Below are 21,014 nucleotides of genomic sequence, written 5' to 3' on the forward strand. Positions count from 1 at the left end.
TCAAGTTTGAGAACCCAGGGGAATCCCGTATCTATTGTGCACGGTATCAGCTGTGGAGCTGATTTAACAACTACATTGCTGGCCTCGGGCACCAGGGAGGCGGGTCCTGCGCGCGCAGCTGGTGCCTGAGTGGTAACTTGTGGGGCAGGGGAGGCAGGTGGTCCGGGCCCGCGCCCCTACCCCGCCCCGCGTGCCACAGGCCTCGTGCAGCCGCGCAGGTGTCCTGGGGAAGGCCGGGCCCGCTGGTCCCAGAGCACCGTGTGCCATGGACGCTGCGCCCTCGCCTGTGGAGTTGGGGCCGGGACTGCCGACCCTGCTGTGCGCCCCGCAGGCTGAGGTGCTGGAGGACGTGCTGCGGGAGCAGTTCGGGCCACTCCACCAGCTGGCTGCCATCTGCCGGCTCAAGCGGCTGCCCTCGGGCGGCTACTCATCCACCGAAGGCCTCCAGTTGGTGCTGGAGCGGCGGCGCGCGGCCAACGCCAAGGAGCGTGAGCGGGTGAGGCCCGGCCGCCCTTCGACCGGACCCCGGGAGGGGGTTGACTCCCTTATCACTAAATACTTTCCACCCTCGGGGCCCACAGGCGACTTTGGACGTCCAGAGGCCTGGCTGGTGTCCTGAGCTTGTTGGGGGAATGATAATGGTGTCTCTTTGCGCTTTCTCTCCGTCGTCCGCTGCGGGATGATTTCCTCAACCCTGAACACACCTGGACATGTACGGGGCCCGGGCAGCGCGGACCCTGACCCTGTCACAAACGCCTTTCTTGGCAGATGTTGTGGCAAAGCTTATAACGCAGAGCAGTTGTGCTGAAATCCCACAGCTCGTGCTGGCTGAGTACTGGGAGAGCAAGGGGCCCTCCACTCCCATCCCATCTCCCCTGCCTTCTGTATCTCCGCCTCCAAAGCAAATAGGTGGGGGAGAAGGTGGGCTGGCGGCAGTTCTCTTTTCTTTTTCTTCTTAAAATAATGAACACGCCAGGTCCCCTTTTCCACTCAACCATCTGTCATTGAAGGCCAAGTTTGTCGATCAAACCGCACGCGCTGGAACGCAGACCCGACTGCTCCTATGGGCTGTTATTTGAGCGACATCTACTGGCAGCTTTGAGTATTGTTAGTGTTTAGTCCCCGACGAGGTTGTTTCTCAGGTAGATCTGCACAGAGGCAAAGCCCAGAGAGATGAAAGGGGGTGCTGGTGGAATAGGGTCCGGATGTGGACAGGGGTGGGCTGGACTCAGACCCGGAACTTGGAGAGTGGCGCTGAGGGCTGTTCCTAAACACCTCTGGCCCTTTAGTAAAGCAACACATGAGTCAACTCAGAACTTGTGTGAGGATAAAGATGTGAGGAGAAAGAAAGGAGTGGAGGACAAGACTTAACGGAATAAGGAAAATTGCAAGAGTGAGAAAGCATGCTTAAGCAGTGGACCACACGCTTGGCTTGAACCGCAGGGTCGCTGTGAGTTGGAACTGACTCGACAGAATTTAACCACAGACCCTTTGTGAGACCAGGTGTGGCTCTGTAGTAAATACTGGACTGCTAACTATCAAGATCGGTGGTTCAAACCCACCAGCTGCTCCTCGGCAACCCTGTACAGGGTCGCTATGATTTGGATCTGACTTGACAGCCCTTAACAATAGCAATAAAGACCCTTTATAAAAATAATCCTGTGATCTAGGTGGCCCTAGAAGATGATTCTGATGCATTAGTTTGCTTTTTAAGTGGGCCTTTCCATCAGGAAAGAATTGCCTTTTGCCAGGAATTGATGCTGGTTTTATCTTAGCATTTTAAAGCTAACATTCTCTTTTATAATGAGAAAGTGAATACACCTGGAAAATATAGAAGGGCTAAAGACAGAACTGAGATCCCTAAACACAGATATAACTACATAAACCTTTTTGTATATATCCCCCCTGGCTTTTTTTCTACTGTATGTGCACATATATTACTTTGCAACTCTGTAGTCATCCTGTACAAAGTTTTATAATTTTTTGCTTCACATTATCAAAAATCATTCCTCATATTAAGTATTATTTCAAAAAACAACAACTTCTGACTGCAATACCATAATTTACTCAGTCTCCTACTGCTGAGCATTTACACGGGTTTCAGGTTATTAGTGGTACCTATTTGTGGAATCCTGGCATGGCTGCTAACCTCAAGGTCTGTAGTTCAAATCTGCCAGCCCCTCCTCGGAAACTCTATATAGGTTTGCTATGAATCTGAACTGACTCAATGACACTTAACAACATAACCTATGTGTATGCCTGATAATGGCCTTGGAATAAAATGGTGGCAATTACTGGGACATAGTCCTGGTGTGGCACTATAAGATAAGTACTGGACTGTTAGCCACAAAGTTGGCAAGTCAAACCCACCAGTCACTCCTCTGAAACCTGCCCTCATCTTGTATGTGTATGTATATATATATATATTGCTGTAGTTAAGTGCTGTCTAGTTGGTTGAAATGTATAGTGTCCCTGTATAGAGTTTCTGAGGAGTGACTGGTGGGTTTGAACTGCTAACCTTGATTCATTGCACACATAAAACATCTAGCAGTTAGCAGTCCAATGCTTGTCCTGTAGCGCTACACCAGGACTAACCCACTGTGCCGAGGTATGCCACCCGCTTCACTGCCAGGAGCCGTTCTCCCATTGGAATAGCAGTTCTTTGCATGTCTATTTAGCTTTGCCGCCCAGATAAAAGAAGGAGCCCTCACAACCCCTCCTGTGATTTGGGAGAAATGTCTACAGATTAGCTTCTCTTTGTGTCACTGCCTTTTTGTTTTCTAGATAAAAAATCTCAATCATGGTTTTGCCAGACTGAAGGCACTTGTGCCCTTTCTTCCGCAAAGCAGAAAACCTAGCAAAGTTGATATCCTTAAAGGTGCTACTGAATACATACAAGTTCTCAGTGACGTTTTGGAAGGAGCCAAAGACTCTGAGGTAAAGTTTAAGGATTTCAAATGATGGTCACAATTTGTTGAACCTTTCTATTTACCAGGCACTTCACAAGCAGTTTCCATGTACTTTATGCTGTTAGTGTTTTTAACGATCCTCTGAGCTATGTATGATCCCCATTTTACCAAAGGATGGAATCAAAGCAGAGGTAAAACACACACACAGCTAAAATGCCATGGCTGGGGTTTGAACCCAGGCTTGCATGAGCTTTGGAAACAAATTCCTAACCATTTATACATAAAAAAACAACCACCCCCACCCCCCAACCTACTGCTCCTGAGTTGATTCTGACTCATAGTGACCCTATATAAGGTTTTTGAAATTGTAAATCTAATGGGAGCAGACAGCCTCATCTTTCTCCCATGGAGCAGCTGTTGGGTTTGAACTGCCTACCTTGTGGTTAGCAGTCCAGTGCTGCTTCTACAGTGCACCAGGGCTCCTTACCATCAATATAATTCTGAGTAAATACAATCAACAACACCTAGATCCTAAGTGCAGAATCTTCAGTAAGACCCTGACAGCTGGAGCATGAGGGGAGCCTTTCATAAAACCACTCTGTGGTGATTGTTTGCCTTCAGTAGAACACACACCAGACAGGACATAGAAAAGAAGCAGCATTTAAGGGACCCTCCCACAGGTCTTCCCTTGAGAATCATTTTTGCTGGAGTGCTCTACAGATGCCTGAAAATACCAAGCTGACATGGTTTTGTGACCATCAGGGGAACAGTGTAAATGAGCCTGCTTTGCACACTGAAACACTGCAGTATCACCACCATTATGAGGGGTGGAGAGTAGGGGCAGGTGTTCCCCAAAGTGTCCATTAGGCAGTGGAAGCTGTGGACTAGTCTTTTATGGATTTATTCCATGGAGGGATAAGCATTGAAGGCATGAAAGTGGATTGTTCACTAGAGAAGAAAAAAAGACAAGTGTTAGGGGCCTTAGAAATGGATCTTCAGGGACACCTATTGGCAGGAGGAAGGAGGAAGGAGGAGAAGGTGACAGAATGGTGAAGGAGCCGGATGGGGTCATAATGTCAAGGTGGGAGGGGAGTTCCAGGAAACTAAGGTGGGAAGCTACAGAGACCAAGAAAGGTGCAGGCAGGGTGAGACAACTAGATTCAGAAAGTTGAAAGTCAGTTTGTAGGGACTATTGATAAAATTTGGCATTAAAGCAGAGGGGATTGGCAAACTTCATTCATGGTGTTTGGACATGTGCAGGTGGCTGCCTTTGGATTTCCTTGTATGTGAATTATGTAACAAGTGCTTTTGGGTTTTTTTTCTTCTGCTCTGCGTTCATTATAAAATATAAGATCTGTTTCATGCTATAATTCTTTTAATGCATTTTGACCATTGCAGAGCATTGGTCAATTGATCAAACCTCTTTTCTCCATAGTAACTTAAGCATTGTCTTTATCACTTAAATGAAACTTCATGAGCTAAAACTTTGAAATGTATTGATTTAAAATTTCATAGCATGACTGTCACATGATACTGTCTGACAAGTAAAATATGAGTTCTAGAAACAAAACCCAGATGATAAAGAACTACGGCAACAGTACTTCTGATTCACATATATCATTGGTTAGAGAGCTATCGAGAAATATTACCCACATCCCAACTATGCCATAGGCTTGAAGAAAGAGGAGGCAGGGTTCTGGGCAATTGGTGGCAATGTGAGTCAGTATATACTTGTAACCCCAGAGTATGGTGTCTACAACTGTAGTTGTTATCTCTCCCACTAGGATTCTGGTAAAGTATTCTTAACTACCCACAAAGATGTCAAGCAACTCAGAATGTATGCTGTGAGGGGTGCTATTTTCCATGCTAAAACAGGATTCAAACAAGATACGAGGATAAATAAAACCGTTCATATATGCACAGATTTATTCCAAACTAAAAGTGTGTGAACATGCCGTGTGACAGTGGATGGCTGCAGACAGTATCTCTCAATAATACACTTGTCATAGTCTAGTTAGGGTGACTTCAAAAAATCCAATCAAAACAGTGGCTTCTGAGGAGATTAAGGCCAGTTAAATTCAAGAAGAGATGTCAGCTCAGACAGGATGAATATTTTGGGGACTCCAAGGGTAATCTTTATCGGGTTTCTTGAAGGACACAGAACGATCATGGGAGCTCTTTAGGAAGAATTAAGAAAATAAAAAAGATCCAGGAAAGTTGCACTGAAGAAATTTTTTCCATCATGACAGTACACTTGCTCATTTTTCAAGGGTAGCAAGGGCAGTTCTATGAGAATTTCACTGGGAAACCTTCCCCCATACACAACTACAACTCTGATCTTGCCCCTTAAAATTGTTTTGTTTGTTTCCCAAACTGAAACAAAATGAAACAAAAACATTAAAAAGAACATGGTTTGAGTCACCTGAGAGCGAAAACTACTGTTTAAAGAGCACAAACTTCTTCCAGGAAGGGGTAGAGAGATGAAAGAGTATGTCAAGAAACAGTAGCTTCACACTTTGATAGTTTTGTTTACTCCTAAACGTTTCTATGATTTTGTAGCAATACTTTCTGACTTATACTAATAATTTTGTGACCACCCTTGAGTGGGGAATTGGGCTTGCTAGTCTGGAAATCCATTATTTCTATTATGTTACCAAATTAGTTGGTAAGATGTTCAAGTGGAGAAAAAACTTGTCTGAATCACCCAATACAGACTTGAGCTTGCATTTTAATGACTGTCTCTGGTAGGTGCTGTAGGATCAGCACTGGACTGTAAACCTCAAGGTTAGCACTTCAAAGCCACATCAGAAACCCTGTACAGCGTCACAACGAGTCAGAACTGACTCAACAACACTTAACAAAAACAACAATGAACATATTAGGAGTCCTAGTGTTGTGCTGTAGGATAAGTGCTGGACTGGTAACTGCAAAGTTGGTGGTTCAAACTCACAAGTCACTCCTTGGAAACCCAACACAACAACACTTAACAGCAACAACAATTAATACATTAAAAGATTTTTTAGACTGTGTGGTGTGATAAGTGGGGGAAAAAAAGGTAGCAAATAGCTTGTTATACATAAAGATAGCTGATGGTGGTGGTTGGGGCTGTTGGAAGGCAGCATTATTACTTATTTTCTAAATATTAACAAAGAAGTTTATTGGAATAGCTCTTAATATTTTGCCAAACTGACAAGGCATGCTTCTGTATGCTGAAAGGTTGGGCATATTACCCTGACTGTGACTCAGTGTTATACAGGTTAGGCTCCATACTACCCAGCAACATGAATGCAACAAGAAAGGATTGTAGGAATAGGGAACCACGTGTTTTTAACAAGTTATGTAAAGGGACTAGGGGAGCCCTATGGAGTCAAATGATGGCTGGTTGGAGGAGATTTGGAATAGCAGCTTGAGTGTAAACTCTGGTGGCAGATTAAACTAAAAAACCAAACCCATTGCTGCTTAGGTGATTATAACTCATAGTAACCCGATGGAACGGAAGAACTGCCTATATATAGGCTTTCCAGGCTGTACTTTTAAAAAACTTTTTATTGTGAGTTGAGGGAAGATTTATCAACAAGACCATCAGTTTTACAATCAACAAATCATACACTTTCTCACATCTCAATGATTGCAAAGTGCAGTTATCCCACTTCCCCCTGTGGCTCCTATTTCTATTCCACCCACCTTCCCATCCCTTCTCAACTTTGTCCTTAGGGTAATTTATTTATTTATTTTTTTATTTTAACTTTTTATTGTGAATTGAGTGAAGGTTTACAGAGCAGATCATCAGTTTTACATTCAGCAAAGGATACACTTTGCTTCATTACATTGATTGCAATCCCCTCCATGTACCATTTGTTAAAAGTATTTACATCTATTTAATTCTTGCACTCCTCCCTGTGTCTCCTGCTACCTTCATCTTTCCTCTGCCAACCACTCTTGTTGTGTATTGCCTACCCTGTTACCAATACTACCATGTGTCTACCCTCTAGCTCAAGGAGCTCTGGTAGCGTAGTGGTTATGTGTCGGGCTGCCAACCTCAAGGTCAGCAGTTCGAAACTACCAGTGATTCCACGGGAGAAAGATAAGGCGTTCTACTCCCATAAAGATTTACAGCCTCGGAAACCCTGTGCAGGGTCACTATGAGTTGGATCCAACTCCATAGTACTTAACAACAAAAACCCTCTAGCTCATGAATAATCACCCCCTCTCTGGTAACCATCATAGAATGTTTTATTTAGCAAGAGAATCTAAACTCTTTACAACAGTGGTCTCATACAGTATTTGCTCTTTTGTGATTGTCTATTTTCACTCAGCATAATATCCTCCAGACTCATTCATGTTGTGAGGTATTTTGCAGATTCGTTGTTATTTTTCAGTGTTGCATAGTATGCCATTGTGTGTATATACCAAACTTTGTTTTACCATTCTTCTGTTGATGGGCTTTTCGGCTGACTCCATCTTGTTCCTATTGTGAACAGTGCTGCTGTGAACATGAGTATGCACGTATCTGTTTCTGTCACAGCTGTTATTTCTTGAGGATCTCCAAGTAGAAGCAGCTCTGGTAGCATAGTGGTTATGAATCGGGCTGCAAACCACAGGTCAGCAGTTCGAAACTACCAGCTACTCCACGGGAGAAAGAGGAGGCTTTCTGCTCCCGTAAAGATTTACAGCCTCGGAAACCCTGTACAGGGTCGCTATGAGTCAGAACCGACTCCACGGCACACCACCACCACCAAGTAGAGGGATTACTGAGTTGTACAGTATTTCTATATCCACCTTCTGTAGAAAATGTTGTACTTTTTTTCCGTAGTGGTTGTACCATTTTACAGCACCAGAAGTGTAGGAGGGTCAGTCTTTCCACATTCACACCAAGGCTGTAATTCTTATGGAAGTTGTTGTTGTTAGGTGCCATTGAGTCAGCACTGACCCATATCGACCCTATGCACAGCAGAACGAAACACTGCCCGATCCTGGGCCAACCTCACTACTCTTGTCACGCTTGAGTCCATTGATGCTGCCACTTGGCCAATCCATCTCGTTGGGGGTGTCTTCCTCATTTTCTCTGACCCTCCACCTTACCAAACATAATCACCTTCTCTAGCGACTGATCCTTCCTGATAATATGTCTGAAGTATGAGAGACAAAGTTTGGACATCTTGGCCTCTAATGAGCACTCTGGCTGCACTTCTTCCAAAACAGATCTATTGGTTCTTTTGGCAGCCCATGGCACTTTCAATATTCTCCTCCAATACCATAACTCAAAAGCATCAATTCTTCTACAGTCTTCCTTATTCACTGTTCATCTTTCGCATGCATATGAGGTTATTGAAAATACCATGGCTTGGGTCAGGCACACCTTAGTCCTCAAGCTGACACCTTTGCTTTTGAACACTTTAAAAAGGTCTATGCAGCAGATTTGCCTAATGCAATATGTCGTTTGATTTCTTGACTGCTGCTTCCATGAATGTTGATAGTTGATCCAAGAAGAATGAAGTCCTTGACAACTTCAATCTTTTCTCTTTTGATAAGATGTGAGGATTTTTGTTTTCTTGACATTGAGATGTAATCCATACCGAAGGCTGTGCTCTTTTATCTTCATTAGTAAATGTTTTAAGTCCTCTTCACTATCAGCAAGGAAGGTTGTATCATCTGCGTATCACAGGTTGTTAATTATGGGAGTAGGCTGTCATATATATATAATTTTTTTTTTTTTTCTTTTTGCTGGAAAGTGGCTGGTGGGTTCAAACTACCAAGCTTAATCTCTGCATCATAAGGGCTCCTTGGGGGCAGACTGCTATGGTTGAAACCCTGGTTTCACCAATTGCTAATTGTGTGACCTTGAGTGAACTACTTAATCTCTCTAATCCTCAATTCCCCTATCTGTAAAACGGGAATGATGATTGTACCTGCCTTGTATATAAAATACGTGTGAGTTTAAATAGCTCCATGTCAGCAAATTGTCTAGCATAATATCTGGCATGTCAGTGTTCCCTTAAAAATTGCATTTGCTTTGCTAGCCTGAGTTGCTATGGGTTGGAACTAATTTGACTGCACTTAACAACAACAATGAGCAATCAATAATAAACTACAGCTATTCTAGCTTTGCTTTAGTAGTTGTTTGGGATTTTCTCACTTGGTTCCCACCAATGCTTCACTCTGGTTTAAGATCTGCAGGCTTGTTGGTGACTGGCTAGATTTGGTTCCCGTTTCTGATTTGATGACTGTTTTCTAAGAATTCCATTATGCTCTGTGTATGATGCTCACATTTGGGCCACTTGGGATATAAACTCTTCCTCGTCAGTTAGCTCTTAGGAAACATAAATCCATTGCTAGTACATGAGTTGATGTGCTTCAGTGTTAATTCTGAGTACACATAAAGAATGATGACGTGACCCAAAATGAATTTTGAGCCTGGCTGTGTTCTTTAATAGTAATAATGCTTCTACATATGTTAATTTTCATATGTACTAGAGATTAAGAATATTAATTATATTTAGTCTTCACTGATCAAGAAGAACATGGCATCAGGATTGGGGGCAAACTTATTAACAACCTATGATATACAGATGATACAACCTTGCTTTCTGCCAGTGAAGAGGACTTAAAATACTGATGAAGATTAAACATTACAGCCTTAGATATGGGTTACACCTCAATGTAAAATAATAATAATAATAATAATCCTCACCACTGGACCAATAAACAATATCATGATAAATGGAGAAAAGATTGAAGTTGTCAAAGATTTCATTGTGCTTGGATCCACCATCAACACTTCTGGAAGCAGCAGCCAAGAAATCAACCAATGTATTACATTAAGCAATCTGCTGCAAGACCTCTTTAAGTGTTCAAGAGCAAAGATGTCAGTTTGAGGATAAGGTGTGCCTGATCCAAACCTTGGTATTTTCAGTAGCCTCATATGCATGTGAAAGTTGGACAATGAATAAGGAAGACTGTAGAAGAATTGAAGCATTTGAGTTAAGGTGTTGGAGAAGAATATTAAAGGTACCATGGAATGCCAGAAGAACAAACCAATCTGTGTTGAAAGAAGTACAACCAGAATGCACCTTAGAATCCAAGATAGCCAGACTTCGTCTCTTATACTTTGGACATGTTATCAGGAGGGATCAGTCCCTGAAGAAGGACACCATGGTTTGTAAAGTGGAGGGTCAGTGAAAAACAGGGAACCCCCTAATTGGTACAGTGGCAGAAGAAATGGGCTCAATTGTGGGGATGGCGCAGGACCGGGCAGTGTTTCATTTGTTGTGCATAGGGTTGCTATGAGTTGGAACTGAGTCGACAACACCTAACAACAACCACCACCATTATCAGGTAAATATCACCATGATATTCTGTGTGAACTACCACTAAACCTTCTTGCCAGTCCTATAGGGCCTGGGTGAAGCAAGGAATCTGAACAGCTCAGCTTTGCAAAATCAGCAGCCAAGACATACTGGATATACTTGTTTCCAAGGATAATTGACTCTTGGACTAGGCCATTTAAATGAGGAGAAACACTTTTTAGTAATAAACTTAAGGTTCTGAGAGGAATTTTCTTTCAAAAAGGGAACAAGACACATTTAATTTTAAGTCTTTTATCTAACCAAGTATAAGTTATTAATTGGTGGTGGTGATTGTTAGGTGCTGTGGAGTCAGTTTCAACTGATCCTCTGCTTTTCCTAGCATGATAGCCTTCTCCAGACACTGGTCCCCTCCTAACAACATCTCTAAAGTATGAGAGATGGAGCCTCACCATCTTTGCTTCTGGTGGTACTTCTTCTAAGACAAATTTGTTGGTCCTTTTGAGAGTCTGGTACTTTAAGTAGTCTTCTCTAACACCATACTTCAGACGCACCAATTCTATCTTCTTCTTCCTTCTTCATTGTCCAACTTTCACATGCATACAATGACTTGGGTCAGGTACATGTTAGTCCTCAAACTGATATCTTTGCTCTTGAACACTTGGTCTTATGCAGCATATTTGTCTAATGTAATACATCTTTTTATTTTTTTGACTCCTGCTTCTATGAACAATGATTGTGGAGCCAAGCAAAATGAAGTTTTTGACAACTTCAGCCTTCTGTTTTTCATTTATCATGATGTTATTTGTTGTTTCAGTTGGTGAGGATTTTGTTTTCTTTACATTGAGGGACATCCAAACTGAAAGCTGTAGTCTTTGATCTTCATAAGTGTTTTAAGTTCTTTTCACTTCCAGCAAGTAGGGGTGTGTCATCTGTGCATCTCAGTTGTTAAATGAGTCTTCCTCCAATCCCCATGCCTTGTTCTTTTTCTTATAATCCAGATTATTTGTTTAGCATACACATATTTAATTAAACAAGTATAATTAAACAAATTATACAGATTCTCTTGTTCTGTTTGAACATCTGCCTCTTGGTCTGTATACAGGCTCCTCATGGGCACAATTAAGTGTTCTGGAATACCTAATCTTGCAATGTTTTCCCAAGTTTGTTGTGATCCACAGAGATGCATGCTTTTGCATAGTCAATAAAGCACAGGTAAACATCTTTCTGATATTGTCTACTTTCAGCCAACATCCATTTGATGTCAGCAATGATAATTCCATATTGTATGTCCTCTTCTGAATCCAGCTTGCATTTCTGGTAGCTCCCTGTCTATGGACTACAGCAACGGTTTTAGAATTATCTACAGCAGAATCTTACTTGCTTGAGGATTATGTTAATTGGTTGTTGTTTAGTGCTGTTGAGTTATTTCATACTCATAACAACCCTATGTAGGGCTTCCAAGGAGTGGCTAACGAGTTTGAACCGCCAACCTTGTGATTCAAACTGACCTTGCACTAAAGCTTTATCCACAGGGCCATTAGAGTGAACAAAGACTGAACCAAATGTTTGAGGTTTTTTGTATGAGTCTGAATGTCAAAGGAGTCCTGGTGTGGCACTGTGGGTTAATGTGCCAGACTGTAAAGCCATTGAACTGCAAGGTCGGCAGTTCAAGCTCACCTGCTGCTCTTAGGAAACCCTATACAGGGTCACAATGGGTAGGAACCAACTTGACAGCACTTCACAATACAGCAACAACAATTGTCAAAGGAGCTCTGGTAGCGTAGTGGTTACAAATCGGGGCTGCTAATCTCACAGTCAGCAGTTCAAAACTACTAGCTGTTCCATGGGAGATACATGAAGTTTTCTGCTCCCGTAAAAATTTACAGCCTCAGAAACCCTGTACGGGGTTGCTATGAGTCAGAACGGTCTCCACGGCACATAACAACAACAATTGTCAAGCACCTTGACATCAAGCTGGGCTTCAGGAAGAGTGCCATTCTTGCGAAGCATTTAAGGATTTTCATTGGTTTTATCAAGGGCTTCTCATCCTTTGACATTTAAATAATTCTGTTTTAAAATGAAAATTTACTCTGAAACAATAACAGATTAATAAAAAGTTATAAACACAGTACAAATAGCTTTTTTCCCTGACCTATTAGAGTATGAGTAGCCAACCCCATCACCTCTAATTAATTTTGTGTTTATTTCCAATAAACAAGGGCATTCTTCTATATAACCACAATACACCCATCAAAATCAAGATATGCACATTGTTCCATAACTGTTATCTAACCTTCAGGCCCTGTTCAAGTTCTACCCATAGTCTCAATAATGTACCTTACAGTAAAAGGATCCAAATGAAGATCATGTGTTGCATTTAGTTATGTCTGAAACAGCTTCTCAGTCTTTAATTTTTATGACCTTGACACTTTTGACAATTATTCTGTAGAATGTATCTTGATTTGGCTTAACTAGTTTCCTCTCAATTAAATTCAGGTACATATACCTTTGGCAGGAGTATTTCTGTACTTGTTGCATCTTATTAGGTGATACACAATTTTGATTTGGCCCAATTACTAATGCTAATTAACACTTGAATAAAGTAATCACTTCCAGATTTCTTACTTTAAAATTACTCTTGTTTTGAGATTATTACATATTTTTAAGTGTAAGGAGGTGCTTTGAAATGATCTAAATAGCCTGTATTCATCAAACATTTTATTGAACTTTTTTTTTTTTCTTAAATGTTTCATTGTGAATTATGTGATAGTTTACATGGGAGAACATTAGTTTTACATTCATTCTATCACATATCGTCTCATTGCCATGGTTACAATCCCCTCCATGCAATCCTTCCCCCGTACCCCCCAGGTCTTCAGCACACAGTCGCTCTCCCTCTCTGGATCTAAAGTCTCCAGCTGCTCCATCGCTCCACGTCATCATCTCTGGCTCCATTTCAGGCATCACTGCTTCTCTGGGTAGGGTCCTGCTCTCTGCTTTTCTCCCTTGATGGTCCCAGGGACCTCCGCTCCTAGACGGAAAAGTTAATCACTCCCCTCCTTGCTATAAAATGTCTACCTTTACATTTCCGACACTCACAATCAGTCCTGATAACAATTGTATCACAAGAGACCTGTCTGCATTTCATTGCATCAGCCCCACCTAGTCAGATTGAATACTACTCACTGGAGATTCTACTTTCCTCCAGGCCCTCTGGATCTAGGTTCCCTCTTGAAAGCTTGTAAGCCAGTCACTTCTTGCCTTTGTAGCCCCCCACCCCCAATTTTGGGTAGCCAGTGTCCAAGTTGCCCATCCCTGTCTACTCTGTGTGTGGAGGGGGTGGGAATGATTCTTGCTGTAAGGACTTGTTCCCTCTTTTGAGCTACTGCTTCCATAAGTGTAGGTCAAGTTCATCAAATTGTATGGGAATACTTTTTTTTTTTTTCCTCTTCTTTTTACTTCTGGTTGAGCTCTGATCATCCAGTCACTGAAGCCAGGATAAGTGGGTATTATCTGCAAGTGTGGGTGTTCTTATGCATATGCCTTCTCTTCTTATCAGCTGGAAGCTTCACTCTCCACTCTAGTCCTCTGTGGCTATGTCACTGACTCTGGGCCCAAGAGTCCCCAGGTTTTGCCACACTGCTGGCCAACCAGGTCTTCACCCGGGTTCACAGAAGTCTATTGAACGTTGTATGGTTTAGCTCACCGCTTCATTACTGTTTTTCCCTCACTTCCCCTTATCGGTGTTGAGCATGGTCACCAATCATAGCGTGTATTCCCATTGAGTCTTAGTCTTGGAAGGGGGTTTGCACTGAGGGGACCCCTCCTGTATATAAGCCACTGCACATGTCTGCTGCCAACTCCTCCTTACATAGCTGTTCTCCCTTGGGTTCTAATACCCTTGGATTCTAACTCCCTTTGGGTTCTAATACCCATGATTAGCTTACTCCTCCACAAGAACACCTATCTTGTGCAACTTAGCAATGACATTCTGTGCCAGGCTGCTCTTCTCACCCTACTCGGATCGGAATATGGCTCATGGATACTTATCTGACTGCTGGGGCATCTCCAACCCACAGTGGACACCTCTACGTAGCCATCCTTCTTCCTTGTATGGGCTCTGATTCCCCAGGCTAGGTCACCCTTCCACGAAGGTGCCATTCTTAACCTTAATTGAACTCTAACAGTTCCCGCTGGGAACACTTCTGTGTGGATAGCCCCACCTCATCCTGTTCTGACTCTGATCTCCTTTATGCTTATGCAGTCCTCACCCTGGTTGGGCTCTGATGCCTTTCTCTGGGCCACCACGCCTCTCCTGGCCTTACTGTAGCCCAAATAATGGCATTAGAGATGCATTGTGCAGGAAGAGGGAGGGGAAATAATTTTTTCTTTGAAGTGCCTACTGTGTAACTATCTGCCTAGTATTTCCTTTAATAGGTTTAGCACTGAGATTCTTATTTTGATATGACTCACGCAATTACTAACTCTCACTTTTATCAACTTTATAAAGCTTGCATTTTATAACCAGGGACCAGGATGGGTTCCAAGATAAAGCATCCAGGGAAGTACTGCTTGAGACATGGCCTTTATTTGAGAAAAAGATCCTCATAAGGGTCAGCACAGCTTACCCAAAGGGGTGACTACACAGGTTTTCAGATTCTTGGCTTAATACTCTAACTAGGGACCTGGTGGCAGCTTAGTTGACTCATTGGACTGAAATACTGTCTAAGGGGGGGCTTAGTGCTTGGGAGGCAGGTTCTCTCCACATTAGTTTGTAGCAGTGGCCTCCTGTCTTCCTGCCCTTGGAGAGGATCTGGGCAGTAAAATCTGATGCTGGCAGGGATGGGCATTTGGAGGGAGGGGGTTGAAGGGATGGGTCATAACAGGCTGTGCAAGATCAACAACATTCCTGGAAGGCAAAATCCCAAATGGAGTTTGTAAGAATCTGCTGTGATGTTAGGGATGGAGATTAGCTTCTGGAGCCAGAGCAGGTTCACATGGGAGCTGCATTGGCAAGTATATATGTGCAGACTGAGGGGACCATGAGCCATGTGAATCTGCAGCATCGGATCTTAGTAGGGCTAGGGACTAATTTCAAGGATCCGTTAGAAATGGGGTTTCAGGGGAGGAGTATAACCCCACCATTGTTTGTTCCATCTATGTGCCACTCATGGCTGCAGTTTAGATATTTCACATCACTGATTTATTTGCTCAGAGTTACTTGTGATATTGTAGATGCTATGTTCCTAGAGAAGACTAAGGTCAGTTTGGGAGCGAGGTTCTCAGTGAGACTTCGGAAAGGGACACATGGATAAACTTAAATGTCTTTTACAGGAACCTATCCCTGGTGTGGCACTGTGGGTTCATGCTCTGGACTGTAAAATTGGTTTGAATCGCAAAGTCGGTGGTTCAAGCTCACCAGCTGTTTCTTGGAAACCCTATACATGGTCACTGTGGGTCAGAACTGACTTGATGGCACTTAACAAGAACAACAAAAGAATATTGAAAGTGCCATGGGCTGCCAAAAGAACCAATAGATCCATTTTGGAAGAAATGCAGCCAGAGTGCTCCTTAGAGGCCAAGATGGCCAAACTACATCTCTCATACTTTGGACATATTGTCAGAAGGGACCAGTTGCTGGAGAGAAGGATATCATGTTTGGTAAGGTGGAAGGTGAGAGAAAAAGAGGATGAATGAGATGGATTAGCCAAGTGGCAGCATCAATGGGCTCAAGCGTAACAACAGTAGTGAGGTTGGCCCAGGATTGGACAGTGTTTCGTTCTGCTGTGCATAAAGTCGCTATGGGTCGGTATCAACTCGATGGCATCTAACAACAACACCACACATCTAAATTCTGGTATGGCAGAGCGAATTCCTTGAAAAGAGTCTCTGAGAGAAGACAACCTATGTAGGTGTAGATGCCATCACCCCTCCCCCAGTTTGTAATAAGGTATGTGTCCTACTTATAGCATTGGGGGAATTTCTCCTGATAGCATTTTAAGATCTGAAATAAGATGGTCTAGATAATTGAGAAGGAGCTCTGGTAGCATAGTAATTATGAGTTGGGCTGCTAACCTCAAGGTCAGCAGTTCAAAACTACCAGCAGTTCCACAGGAGAAAGATGAGGCTTTCTGCTCCTGTAAAGATTTACAGCCTTGGAAACCCTATGCAGAGTCCTATGAGTTGGAACTGACTCCATGGATAATTGAGATTTACACTTGTTTACTTCAGACAGTCATCAGGAAAGACCACTAGCTAGAAAAGGATATGTTTGATAAAGTAGAGGGTCAACAAAAATGAAGGAAACTTTGAATGAGATGGGTTGACACAATAACCACAACAGTGGACTCAAACATACCAGCCACTATGAAGATGGCACAGGACGTGGGCAACCTTTTGTTCTATTATACATAAAGTGACCATGAGTCTGAGCCAACTCAGTGGAAACTAATAACTATAACAATGGACAATTGAGATGAATTTATTAACACCTTGGCAAAGTCCAGCAGCTTTTCTTATCTTCCGGCTCACATTTCCCCCAGGTGAGACAGCAACAATTTTACCACACTAACGTTGTGGGTCTAGGCTTGTATTTGTGCCATATTCCGATGAGTTGGCCAGCAAAGTATTTTTAAAAATTGAATTTTCCTTTTGATGGGTTGAGTGCTTGCTGGTTAGTGGAGCATTAATCTATTTCACCTGTTCAGAATTTTTTTGTTCTTTGTAGCTCAGACTTAAGGGCATTTGAGGCTCAGAAGGAAGGCAGCCCATCATTCATTGGCTCTAGGACTTGACTGCATTTTCTAAACTTTGGGGGTTTAGGGCTGGTTCTGGAGTTCTCTGGAACTTTGGACAAGTGACTAAGTTATCTAGGGCTGCTATAACAAAAATACCTCAAGTGAATGGCTTTAACAACCAGAAATTTATTCTTTCACCATTAAGGAGGCTAGAAGCCTCAGTTTGGAGTACTGACTCTGGAGAAAAGTCCTTGTCTCCTTTCAGCATCAGTGGGAATCCTTGGGAATTCTTTTGTCTTGGCATCATCTTCCTTTGGATCTGAGCCAACAATTGTATGCCAGCAACACATAAGCTAACCCTTGGGGGAACTTGGTGTGTTCCACCTCAGTCACCCTACTCCATACTTTATTCTAATTACTGGATTATCCATAACAGATAAGGTCCTTAAGGACCCAGGGTTAATGGTAGATCCTTTAGTGGGAGAATAAAGGATTTATAAATATAATTGGCTGTTTCTGGATTACTCTTGTCCTTTTTTTTTTTTTTCATACAACATTTGATAATTGTAATAGTAACAACTTTAACAAATATCATGAATCCAGTCAACAGTATCAATTAAAACATCAATGAGAAAAATATAAAGGGAAGTTTTTTGATTAAAACTTGTAAAGGTTTTCCTATACAAAGTGATACAAGAGGGTTTCAAAAAGCTCAAGAAAAAAATACCAGACTCTTGTCGTTTTCTCTCTGGGGATGTGTCTCTTAGACATTCCTGATGTGGAAGACAGGCCTGGGTCACCTGCCTGCCTCATGGAGGTGGACTTGGGTAAGAGGAACCAAGGTTCAGATTCCTAATTTGTACAGGTTGGGCCAGGCCCCCAAGGGAAGAGACTACATCTGGTTACTTCTGGCTTGTGGACCAAAACCCTATTCTCTTACAGACTAGAGAAGGTGTGACTGTGGAATATTGTAGGGTCTGTTTCTGGGTCTTGGTTGAGAGTCCACCATGAAGTCCTGAGCACAATTTAAATGAGAAGAAATGTAACTCATTTTCTACATTGTGCTCTACTTGGCTAAGCCTCTTAGCATGCAGATGGGAAACGTTTCGCTTGCTCATTTAAGGTCAAACTTATTTGAGTAAATGCTGAATCACTTTCAGATTCAAACTTAGTCGATTCAGTTTCAGTTTCCTGATGGGGAAGCTTTTTGCCCCTTAAGCGGTTTCCCCTTAGGCACAGTGGGGAATATGTCTTATGGAGGCTGAAATGGAAGTACCTGTATGTTTCCTGCTTCTGACTTCCTCAGTCTTGAGCTAGTTAGTATTCCACTACTATGGATTTCCATGGCTTTACTGTGGTTTCTTCTCAAGGACATTTTTACTCAAGTCCCATACCTTTTCAGGTTGGTTTCCCCCACATCCAGCTGTGAGGCAGCCCTCTGACTCATACACCTGGTGATTTCCTCTGAGATGCTGGCTACTGAGAAGAGGGACAGTCTTTGCTTTCCTCAGACTCACTTTACCTTTCTTGGGTTTCTATTATCTTATGTAACTCTTCCTCATTCCACTCTAGGTCAAGGCCCAGGCTGCATTGGTGTGAGGAGGTCCCTCTCAGGGGTCCATGCGACATTTGCTCATTAGGAATCTGCTTCCTGCTGTTCCAACCTTTATCTTTAGCTGTGGGAAGACTTCTCCACATTATATTCCCTGTTCTGTTGTTACCAGGGTCGCTCTGAAGGAGTTGCCAACACCATGCGGGTTGTAATAAAGGAAGGGCTTTATTGTGCTAGCACGTGGCTCAGTGGATTTGTATCTAGAGGCTGAGCCCCGTCTTCTCTGTGTGAGGCTATTTTATAGGGAATAGAGGGTGCATACATGAGTTCATTTGGGAATGGTTAGCGGGGGACCAACAGCTTCATGGGGCTACCTGGGATTGGTTGGTTCAAAAATATGGCGGGGAAGGATGTATGAGCATACAAGCAAGCAGTTACAGAAGCAGGTGAACATTAGCTCAGGGCCCTGTTCCCTCCAAGAGGTGGGTCAGGAACAGGAGATTAGCCTGGGGAATCACTTGAGGCTGAGGTGGTCTGTGTTTATTTCCTGGAATGTGAATCTTGCTCCAGGAATGAGCTATGAGCTTGGGGGACTTGAGGGGCCAACGCCTATTTCCACCGGCCTGCCTGCCTGCCTCACTGTGACTACTTAATAAGCAGGCATCTAAACTCTAGCCCATTGGAAGCCAAAAGTGTTCATTTTTCTCTTTTTCAACAAAGCCATTTTCTCTTAATGAAGGCCTTACTATTCAGGCTTTTGTTAGATTGGGTATTGAGGTCTAAAATTGAGTGAGCTAGGATTTCTGGTTGATATCTACCCTTCCCTACTCTTCTTCTCCCTGTACTCAAGCCTTGGCTCAATAAAACATTAGATAATATGTCAAATGATCTAGATACACCACTAACAATGGGAGCATACTCGCCTTATTATAGGAATTGAGCACAAACTGATCACTCCTCTTCAGGCCACTTTTTTTTTTTTTTAAACTTGTACTCCATGGCTTAGGTGGGGAGAACAGGCATTTCTTAATAAACTGTGAGAATAAGACAACATTGATAAACCTCAGTAAGTTTCACTTTCTGTTACTTAAATATTATATTCCTGGGTTTTTCCAGCTAGCACTTAAAATTAAAATTAAAACAATGATTTACAATATAATTAGACTTTAGGCTGGGGAGGATTCAGTGATCTTTTAACCTTATAGATAAACACAGTAATGTATGAAGTTCTCGAGTTCAAACATTCTAATATGTAAAGACAAAAAGTTTTCATACAAAAGCTATATATTGAATGGACAAAAAAAAAAAACAAAACCCACACACAAAAATAACTTGATCCCCTGTATACTGGGAAGATTTGACTAAATTTAGGGAAAAAATAGTAATTACTGATACTTATTTTGCGCCAGGTGCTTTAGATATAGAGTCCTGGTGTGGTGCTGTGGATTAATGCACTGGACCGTAAGGTCAGTTTGAACTGCTTGGTCAGTCGTTGAAGCTTACCAGCAGCTTCTTGCAACCCTATACAGGGTCACTATGGGTCAGAACTGACTCAATGACACTTAACAACAACTTTACATATATTAACCTATTTAATCCTTAATGTGGCACTGCAGAATAATCAATAGCCTGCTAACAACAAGGTCAGCAGATCAAACCCACTAGCTGCTCCTCAGAAACCCTATACAGGGTCGCTATGAGTTGGCACTCAACAATAATTTTCATAATTACCCTGTAATACACAAACACATACCATTTTACTTGTGAGGAGACTAAGGAATAGAATTTAAGTTGTTAAGTGCTGTCATATTGGTTCTGTCCCATAGCAACCCTGTATAGGGTTTCTGAGGAGCAGCTGGTGAGCTTGAACCACTGACCTTGGGGTTTAAACTGACATGTAGCCCAGTGCATTAACCCGTAGTCAACACTAGAACTCCAGAATTTAAGTAGCTTCTCCAACATCCAGAGAGTCAATGACTTGTCAGGGCTAGTTGTTGTTGTTAAGTGCCATCGAGTCAGTTCCAACCCATAGCGACCCAGGATAGGGTTTCCGAGGAGCAGCTGGTGAGCTTGAACCACCAATCTTGTAGTTCAAATGGCTTTGCAGTCTGGTGCATTAACCCACAGCACCACACCAGGACTGGAGGATGTGGGTGATAGTGCTAAACCCTTTGGTGTGTTGTTAACTGCCATCAAGTTTGCCCCATGCACAACAAACAAAGGTCCTGCATGTTGCATTGGAGATTTATTGTTATGCTGCATGGGTTTTCATTGGCAGGCTTTCAGAAGCAGCTCACCAGACCTTTCTTCCTAGTCTGCCTGGAAGTTCTCCTCAAAGAGGTTCAGCATCATAGCAGTACAAAAGCCTCTATTGTCATGAAGTGCATTGGCCAGGAATTGGACCTTGTCGCTTACATTTGTTGTTAAGTGCTGTGGAGTTAGGTCTGACTCATAGCACGAGAGTTATACTGGACCACTAGTGTCTCTTACATCCACTTCACCCCCCCCC

The 21,014-nt window shown here is 42.6% G+C and overlaps 1 protein-coding gene across 1 annotated transcript in view; it reads left to right on the top strand.

Moving 5' to 3' along the window:
- Positions 1–265: 265 nt before the first annotated feature.
- Positions 266–21,014, top strand: part of FIGLA (folliculogenesis specific basic helix-loop-helix) — a 38,179-nt gene continuing 17,430 nt past the window's right edge. The window contains 5 exon segments of the mRNA XM_006878331.1: positions 266–496; positions 2,785–2,937; positions 4,472–4,489; positions 4,491–4,557; positions 4,560–4,624. Of these exon segments, the coding sequence (XP_006878393.1) occupies positions 266–496; positions 2,785–2,937; positions 4,472–4,489; positions 4,491–4,557; positions 4,560–4,624 (534 nt within the window).

This window comes from Chrysochloris asiatica, unplaced genomic scaffold (genome assembly GCF_000296735.1).
Source record: "Chrysochloris asiatica unplaced genomic scaffold, ChrAsi1.0 scaffold00052, whole genome shotgun sequence".
NCBI lineage: Eukaryota > Metazoa > Chordata > Mammalia > Afrosoricida > Chrysochloridae > Chrysochloris > Chrysochloris asiatica.